This window comes from Athene cunicularia (assembly GCF_003259725.1).
Source record: "Athene cunicularia isolate RWA chromosome 3 unlocalized genomic scaffold, athCun1 chr3_part1, whole genome shotgun sequence".
Taxonomy (NCBI): Eukaryota; Metazoa; Chordata; class Aves; order Strigiformes; family Strigidae; genus Athene; species Athene cunicularia.
The window spans coordinates 90,304,627-90,314,362 of NW_020799097.1; the positions used below are offsets into that span (position 1 = coordinate 90,304,627).

At 42.7% G+C, this 9,736-nt stretch overlaps 1 protein-coding gene across 4 annotated transcripts in view; it reads left to right on the forward strand.

Annotated features, from left to right (window-relative positions):
* The window catches only part of RASGRP3 (RAS guanyl releasing protein 3), a 64,362-nt gene extending 58,237 nt beyond the window's left edge, over window positions 1–6,125 (forward strand). For all 4 annotated transcript variants that reach the window (XM_026846081.1, XM_026846082.1, XM_026846080.1 and 1 more), the window contains exons 14-17: window positions 1,357–1,393; window positions 3,823–3,948; window positions 4,481–4,845; window positions 5,307–6,125. In XM_026846081.1, coding sequence (XP_026701882.1) covers window positions 1,357–1,393; window positions 3,823–3,948; window positions 4,481–4,845; window positions 5,307–5,315 — 537 coding nt within the window. In that variant the 3' untranslated portion in view covers window positions 5,316–6,125. The remainder of the gene's footprint in view (window positions 1–1,356; window positions 1,394–3,822; window positions 3,949–4,480; window positions 4,846–5,306) is intronic.
* Window positions 6,126–9,736: the final 3,611 nt, after the last annotated feature.

Below are 9,736 nucleotides of genomic sequence, written 5' to 3' on the forward strand. Positions count from 1 at the left end.
CAATCCATGCCTCTTGCAGTGATCCTGATAAAGAGACTAGCGAAAAAAAGTCATTGCTGCTCTTCCAAGAGGGGCTGAGGGGGCTTCAACTGTCACTGCCTGACCACAGCAACTGCATTCACTGTGCATATATACAGCATTAGCAGGAAAAGAGCAAGCAGTAGGTTTTCTATGGATCCTTCTTCCACTGTTATCCCTTCTGTTCTTTTATTCACCATTCTTCCACCTTGTCTAATCTAGTCTGCTTTCTCCAAGCCCCCATTTTTCCTTGCAGTTCTTTTGTGCAGTGTATGGAATTGCCACCCCCACCCCATCTTCCTTCTGTTTATTTTTCTCTTTCCTTTGTAGTCTTAATGTTCTCCAGCTCTTCCTCTTGAACATTTCTTTAATGACCATATTCACCCCCTGCACACTGTGCATAGATTCTTATGGTGAGGAGCCACGTGCAGTTTGAACTGCCTGGATGTGTTCAGCCTTCCTGGTAATGCTTCAAATGAGTTCAGGACAAACACTTGAGTCTCCAATTTTCTTGCTTTAATGCTAGAGCTAGAAAAACTGCCCCTTCCTCTCTCTGCTTCTTGGAGTGAAAACACTTGTTTTTACAATGCCATGTCTGTAGATACAGAGCTTCTGAATGTATAGATAACGATTTGCTAGGGAATTTTCCTACTTCCAAGCAAACCTGTTCATGTTGCAGTGAAAGCTTCTCAGACTGCACACTGTGGGACTGCACACACTGCAGAAGTTTAGTGTTTGGTTGTTATGTGCATAAAAAAGGACAGCTTCTGGGAGGAAGCAAAGATGGAATTTAGTGGCTTTTCTGCATGTTTCAGTCTTTAACTTTTTTTTTTTTTTTTTTAATGGAAAATGTGCAGGTGCACAAATCAGATTGCTATGGCTAGGTGTGCTGGGGACAAGTATGGAAACCAAAAACCTAATTTTTATCCCCAATGGTGCTTTCTTCTGTGTTTGAATGGCATGGATCATTCATATATCTGGAGAATGAATGTACACTGGAAATTCCCCAGCAGATAACATGAAGTGAGCCTAGAAGCAGAATATGCTCTGCTGGTTTCAGTAAATGTGATATGATGACAATTTTTCACTCATTCCTGGAAGTAAATGTCATCTGTATCTCTCCTTCTCTGGTACTCCCACCGTAAGCAGTAGAAATAAGGGGGAAGCCACACAAGCCTTATCACAATCAGAGGGGGAGGTCTGCCTAACAGGAAGGGTGTTAAGAGCAGTTGTATCCTGTTTGTGCTTTTGTAGCCATTGGTACTTCCTCATTGTAACCTTGTTTTCCTTCCAGCTCTCTTTTCTGATTCCTTGACGTTCTTTTGTCTTTCTTTGCAGCTCTGGGGTATAATCAAACAAGGCTACAAATGCAAAGGTAAATAAATATTGAGTGGATTTTTCAAGCTATAGTTGGTGAGTTTTAGCATAATTTGGTCAACAGTATTTTTTTACTAAATTGACATCTGTTCATCCAAATTTTGCTTCTACACTTGGTACTGTCCATGTACAGTGACTGCTGGTACACTGTGAAGTCTCAGTGCATTAGGGGACATAGCACCTAGTAGGTTCTGTGAGCTAAAAGTCCAAAGCAACCACTGCCTCCATGAGGTGTCAGTTCCTACCAGCAAAGACCTTGCAACTTGGAAAACCTAGTGTCCCCATCCTAACACCAAGACATCCTGAAATATATCTCCTGAGACTTGGGGTCAGGAAAAGGTCTGCTGGCAATGCTGTCTGTCATGTACATCCGCATGCTTGGAGCAAAGCCTAACTGGCCTTGCAATGCAATAGTGGCTGAGCTAGAAACAGGGAAGTACTTAATTTCTAGGCTGATCTCATTGCAAGATCTTCTCCAGACATTCACTTAAAAAAATCCTAGAGTTCTTACAGTCCTTTGTATTGCTTTCATAAAATGCTTAATTTCTTATGCAGTACTTGCACCATATTGAGCAGGTCAGACATGACATTGTAGTGGTCCCCATTGGCTTTAAAGGCTTGGACCTATTTATTTCTCAAGCCGCCCAGCTCTGGCTGAAGGGCACTGTTGATTTTCACAGTTGTAGCTGCATCTCAGTTACTCACATGGGGACATTCATGCTGGGGCTTCATAGCTATATTTATATGCACTATTTTCCCCAAGTCTTATACTGGCTCCCAGGAGAAAAGTGAAGAATTGGCAATATTTGTTTCTTTAGATATGGTGTATTCCTCTCTCCCTCTCCACCCATGAACATCTCTTCCTCAGAGAGGGGTGGGGAAGATGTTGATGGCTAAAGCAACATTTATAATTCAGGTATTCCTGATTATTGTAATCTGAGCAGCTAGGAAAGGGCTAGTTGTGGTCTACACTTTTACTGGTAGGATGAGGGAAGGAAGATAAGGTTTTGTCACAGCAGGTCTGTAAACTCGAGATCTGAAAGCTGAGCTCTGTCCTGAATCATTGCTTGTAACAGTGGCCCAGTGGAGAAAGAGCAAAACTCGTTCTGTAGAGTCAAAATTATAGGCAACGGAGCATGAGTGTATGAGATCAGAGCTGCTTGCTCAGATCTTAAAGTGGTCAACAAGTGTAATTAGTGCCTGCCTTTGTTGCAGCAGCTACCAGCTGCTCCATATGCCAGCATCACCAGCATGCTGCACCCATCATCGATTATTTCTGCATTTGAGTACAGAGCTCCTACCAGGGGGGGGAAGGGAGGGAGTTAATCTGCTCAGGTCTGCTGCTTACCCCAGCACTGCGGATAAAGAGATAAAGCTAGACTCTGTGATCTACAAGTGATGAAAGACATTCTCCACTGCCAAGAGAGATCTTCATTGTATTTGGGAAGAGACAAAACCACAGCTGGGCAAGTACTTCTGTATTGGTCATAGGAACAAAGTGATGGGAGAAACCAGAATTCTCACCCATCATGCTAGAGCTTCTGCCCTGAGCAAAATGGTTCTTTTAATAGAGAGTTATAAACACAACGCTTTGGCTATGGCTCACCTAAAACAAAATGTTAGGTCATGGAGCAGCAACAGAGAAACAAGGGAGATAGAAATTTTCAAACAAGGGCAAGGGACACAGAGGAGAGACAGCGAGAGCCTGTGTTTGGGGCACACATCCTCCACTCTTTGGCCCTTTCTTGAAGATAAGATCCATACTATAGTCCATACTGTAGTCATACTTCAGATAAATGTACCTAGTGATGAGTTTATCTGCAGTGATGCAAAGCCCATCAGAGGCTAGGTGTGCAGGCACTCAGCCAGTTTCATCCAGGTGGATGATACACATCCACAGAGCTAACTGTGCTGATGTTCCTTGCTGAGCTACTTAGACTAGTTTTAACCTACAGTGGTCTACACTGACCTTAAACTGTCCTTCCAGAAGCTCAGAGTATGTATGCTCCAGTGTCTTCTGATGAAGGGCATGTATTGGAACAGGCTCTGCTGTGTCAAATAAAAAAAACCCCAAAACCAACAACTTATTTTGGAGACTCATTCAGTGGAGCAGAAGCTTTATGCATGACATACACAGGATCATACCAGTAATTCCAGGTCTCTACCTTGAAACTAATTTCTAATGAAAATATCATGCCCCTCTTCCTTTCTGCTACCAGATTTCTATCAATGGCTGCCATGGAAATGACCCATTTTTTGTAACGTCCTTCACACCAAAGGATCCATTTCTGTAACTCCCTCCACACCTTCTGTCAAAGTATTTGTTCCTTCAAAATCCCTCCTGGTATGTGTCTGCTAATAACCCTGAGGGATTACCAGATAGTTCTGGCTTTCCGTTTGGTGACTTGGTAATTCCTTTCTTTATAGATTGTGGTGCCAACTGTCATAAGCAATGCAGAGACCTGCTTGTGCTGGCATGCAGGAAATTTTCCAGAGGAACCTCAGTAGGCAGCAACCATGGCTCTCTGCCTAGCAGTCCATCTCTGCCTCCAGGTGGGAGCACTCTTGTTCTTATTTTAAACCTTTTCTGTAATCTTCTCTAACAGCCAGTGTCCTTGCTGCCATTTTTAATTTTTCCTTTGTATCAGCACACAGCACATGTACTTTCTGCTGCACTGTAGGTTGTGTTCAGTGCTCAGATCACAACATCCCTTTCTGCAGTGATGGCCTTAGTCTCCTTCCTGAGGCTCCCTGTCCTCTATACTGGCACCCCTATCCCAGCTCAAAAGAAATAAAGTTATAATTAGGGAAACTATAGTTCTTATAAGCCACTTAGGGGCAGGGGCTGGGAGACATAGGGCACAATTCTAGCAGCTCTGCCTTATCCCCTGAGCATGCAAATGGAGGGAGAAGGAAGTGTGCACTCACAAGGCCAGACTCAGTTTCAAGCAGCATATGGATATTGCTATTTATACCACTGCTTCATAGAAGAGGTTACCTCCCCCCTGCCCCAGGCTTAAGTTATCTTTTTGTAAAGATCTTGAAGTAGAATATTTAAAATAAACAATTCTACCCTCCCTTTCAGTCCAAGATGAAGTATTTGAATTTCCCAGTGTTGCTGCAGAACACCAGGACCTCGATGGCAGAGCTATAACCCTCGTCACTGGCTCTTCACGGAAAATTTCAGTGCGGCTGCAGAGGGCAACCACCAGCCAAGCAACACAGACAGAACCACTGTGGCATGAGCCAGGCTGGAATGATTCAGGTTCCCATACTTTCCCTAAAATGAAGTCCAAATTCCATGGAAAAGCTGGGAAGAACAAAGGCTTTGCAAAATGGGAGAACGAAAAGCCCAACACGCAGGCTGATATAGAGCTAGAAGCTGAGTCCCCACAACACATACAGGATCACAATGGAATAGAGACCCTCCCAGAAAGACAAGAATCTGAGGTGAGTTGCAGAAAAAAGCCAAGACAGTTTTAAATCTGCTCGAGTCTGAGGTCTCATAAGGTTTTTTTATGTCAGGACACTTCTTTATTCAAAATTGCCATTGCTTCTTGCACAAGAGTTACTTTCAGAAGAATGCCAAATCATCTGTAGATGCCTATTTTCTACACTGAAGCGTGCATTTACGGTAACTGGGAGTTTGACTCTTGGTGTCAGTATGTGCTTTTAGGAGTTGGGCACTTTTCTTTTTGAAAACCATTAAAATAGCCTGGTGGATATCTGACTAAATTCTGTGCAATTCACAGTTCAGGGCTCCATGTTAGATTCACAGGAACCAGCATTCTGATAAACATACGAGTCCAGGCAAGGGCAGGGTATTGGTCTGATTTCTGTTGCAGAGTTCATACTTCTAAAGCCTCATGCTTTTATTCACCATGTAAGTGACTGCTTTCTTTTGATGACAGGATAGCTGATTGCTCACCCTGAAGCACTGAAAAATGAAGATGACAACTGTAATACAGAAAGCACTGATGGACTGTCGCAGACCACATTTGGCCACAAGAAGTTTTCCTGTACCTCATACATTAAAGTCAACCATTTCCCTGTTTTCTTAGCTGAAAGGTGTTATAAAGCACTATTTATTTTCTCACAAGTAAGCCATTTGGATGAACATTGCATGGACACAGCAGAACAGATCTCTGCACTCTGTTTTCTCTTATATGACTTTTGTGGAAACTTCCTCTACATGCCAGCGAGGATATATTTGGCCTCCTTTAAATATACTGCATCATTTCGGTATGTTTGCCAGCAACAACAATGGTGAGGACAGAAGCCAAGCATCTAAGTTTGTTTGATAACACTCCTTTTCCAGAGGCTTGTAATGATCTTTTAAGAAGTAGGTGTGTTACGCTGATTAAATCTCAGACAAAAACCTTTCACAAAGTCCTCTATGCTGAAATTCTTTGCACACCTGTGGTTTTGAATTTTGGCTGTGTTTACATTGCTACAGTGAGCATATTAGTGTTCAGCACAGCACAGTGATACCAGTTCCCTGATAGGGGATCCTTCAAATAGGCAGCATGTGGCTGAGACTGAAGGAATTCCAAGACACTATGCATTTGTCTGGTTACACTGCAATGGAGAGGGGTCACCTTTGCCAGCACTGATTATAGTAAAATTAGCATATAATAAACACCTTAGTTTTAAGTGTGTATGTGTATATATGTGTATGTGATATGTTTTTCTCTGGTTAGCATCCTGTATATGTTAAGACTAAATGTCCTGAACAGCAATGCCCAAATTAGCATTTTGCTAATGTAAATCCAGCATCTGAATCTGAAATGGCTTGAGAAGCAGGTTTGAAGTGGCTTTTCTCAGACACATTAAGTTACTTAAGGAGCACAGCCCTCATCTGGAAGTAAGAGAGAAAAGCAAAACAGCACAATACAAAGCTCAAACCTGAAAAGTGCGTTCCAAATTGATATACATGTATTATTATTCTTACCCAATCTCTCCACAAAAACAGGTGTCTGGGGAGCACACTGTATAAAGCAACCCAATTATAAGATTTCCTACAAAATTCAAGTTATTGCATCCTTTCATCAAGTTATAAGCCCTCAAGACCAGAGAGTAATTTCATAACTTCCCTAACCAAAACAGGCAGCTCTGTGGTAGTTTAACTGTAATCTCAGTACAACTACATGATGCCTGCTCAGGTTTACATCTTGAAAACTGCAGGTTTCCTTTGTCTTCCAAGTAATTACATTAAATCTGGAGAGAGAAAAAAAAACACACATGCTCTTACTGCATTAAAAGAAAGAAGCACTGCAGAGAACACCAATTTCTAAGCTAGGATGAGGGCCAGCAGCATCCTTCACTCTTACTGCTGTGGGCAAAGGAACAAGAATTAGCAAAAATATGGTCTTTAGTTCCTGTGGTGGGTCAGGTGACAGGTCACAACAGGCTGGCTGCACAACTACCATTACAGCGTACAGCTGGCACACAATGAAAATTATGTGGTAGAGAATTTGAAAAGAGAAATTTGGTCATGATCCAGGCTGTTGATGGATCTGTTGAGATAAGCCGTTTAACACTTTATAAATGAAAGGTTCACATGCAACTTCATTCTTAACATCATGTAAGAGTATTAACCAGCATTTAGTCTGTAGACCTCAACCCATTTCTTGCAGGCTTTTAAAAGTTAGTTGTAGCTGTTGGTCTGAAAGGCACCTGCTTTCCTATTTCTATCAGGCCCACAAATCATGCCTGTCTTCATTTGGGTTTTGGACAAGAATGTTTCTTGTACATAATCTTCTCACTTACCTACTCGCCAAGATACTTAACAAGTTTTTTTCCTAAACTATTTAAAAGGGTAGATGCTCTATGTTCTTCAGAGGAAGGCTATTTCGAGGACACATTTTTTTTCCATGTATACTCTTACCAAGGCATAAACTCACATTAAGCAAGAAAAGTGATGCCTTTTACAGAAGCAGCTCCCACTTTCTGGGGAACTACTCTGCTAGCAATTAGGCTGCTTAAGTTTCAACTTACTGTAGAGACTTCATCAATACATCTCTTGCAAGCCTGGTAGCTTTGGTCAGTTAGGTGCTTACCTCAGCAGCAGCTGCAGATCAAGCATAGACTGCAGGCTCGCACAACTGATCCCTCTAAGCAAAATACTGCAGCGTCCAAGAAGGACTAATGCTAGGTGAAAATTTCAAGCATCTGCTCCTGCTGGCAACCCTTTGCTTTAGGCATGTCAAGAAAGAGAACATTGAGAGCGTGTTGCTGGCACATTGGAAGTGTTCATGGCCATTGGAAAACTTGAGAAAAAGACACTGGGTAGAAATAAACCCTTTTTTCACTTTCCCTGGCCCCCCAAAAAGGAGTAGATTCATCATAGACAATGTAATATTACCAAAAATTTTAAAAAAAGCATTAACAGGCTGTTGCAGCAGAACACTGATCTTCTAGTGCTAGCAGGCACCTGAGTGAGGAGAGCTGACAGGGCATGAACAACCATTTTAAGAAGCTGGTGTAAGATAAACTCTTTACCTTGGAGGAAGCCTGAATACATGAAATGAAAAAATCTTTTTCTCTCCTTTAAGTTGACATCTTTTCGTAAAGAGGGGCAAGACTTCTCCTCACCTCACAAAAACAGTTTTATTCCCCAGTCTGGGCAAAACAACAAAGAATTTCTTGTTGTCCTCCCCTGACAACAAAAGGCAAGACCTATCAGCCATCACAGTTCCTGACTGAGCTATGCGCCTCTGCTGGCCCTGGTGAAATACTGCCTGCTAGAGGTAGAGCAATTCCAGGAGAGTGTCCAGGAGAAAAAGTGTCATATAACAAGAGTATGGATCAAAGAAGTAGCTAAAGTGAGATACAATCCCATATGATGCTGGGACACTTCCACCACATCTGTTCTTCCCTGTCTCAAGATCTTTTAAGAAACTGGGGGGAAAAGGAGGGGCATTTAAAAAAAAAAAATCCAAACAAACAAAATGAAGTGGGAAGAAGGAAGGTTATATCAAACCTTATTTACAGCCTGATCTGCAAATGCCAAAGAATACAAGCAACATGAGTAGGTGAAAAATGAAAGTACTTGGATAAACCCTGTAAGAGATGATTTGGCTGTTTGAGCAGAACCTGCTAGGACTTTCTGTGCTTGTGTAAAACTTCTGCAAAGCCCTGTGTCGCAAATAAGGGAGCTTCAGCCTTGCTGTCAACTTTATGGAGTAGCCCTGGGTGCTATGCAAGGAGTCCAAGAGGACACTGGGTTCCCTCAGAGTGAAATGCAAAGCCAGGTTTGAACTGCAGCTCTCCTCTGCTCTAGCCGCCTCAGTTTTGCCCTCCTCTGCACACCCACGCCCCCCTCATTTTTCCCAGCTTTTGGGCTTTAAAAGAATAATCCAATTTTCCTGGACAGAAGCTATCTTCTGAGGTGCCTTCCTCAGGCAGGTGAAGGCTGAGGAAGGGGAAGTGGGGGGCACAGTAACGTACTTGCTGACCAGAGCTAGTCTGAAGCATGGATTTTCCCCAGCTGGGAAAGGTGAGCTGTTTTCCTTTCAGTGCAGAAGATAAAGAGCTGAGCAGCAGAGCAAGTTTAGGGGAAGCTGCTGTCTAAAATTTTCTATTTTCCAAAATGGAGTGGACTGGCTGCTGTCACTTCTCTGGAGTGTTGTTGCTCAGGGACTCCTCTTCGGAAGCCAAAGTGAAAGTCTGCCCTAAGGCAGCCCCCAAGGTTGTCCTCACAGCGAGCCTGAAAGCCTTTGGCTGAGCCTGCAAAGCCACAGGAGGTTCCTCACAGCCTGGGACACTACTTCCAGAAGCTTTATGCATCTGTATGGGAAAGAGCTGCATGTCCAGATACTGAACACAGGTGGAAAAAACAAAAACAAAACCAAACAAAAAACAGACAGATGGGGAGTAAGCGTGGGAGCGTGGGAAGAAGCATATTAAAAGAGCTCTCCGCCTCTACGTGACACCAAGAATGGAAGGGAATCCCAATGGAGACCGATCAGAGGGGGAAGGAAGGAAGGAAATCTGAATGCAGATTTTGTGAAGACACAAGAGGCAGGAGAAACAAGGGCTTGGTCGTTCATGATCATCATAGCCAAAAAAGGAAAAAAAAAAAATAAAAAAATGATCTAACCAAGGTTTGTTTTATTCAGTATCAGCCTGCTAACTTGATAGGCCTCTGTGCAGCACAAAAAATAGCTCCAAGTACTTCTCAAGAAAGTCTTGACAAGAGTTGGACCACCCAGGGACACTGGAGAAATAGGTATAACTTTGGAACAAGTTTTTGAGTTATCAGCACTGATCTGAACTGGATTTTCAAAATAAGCACTGCAGCCAACACGCGAAACTCATTGGAAAAAATCTGTGTGCTGAA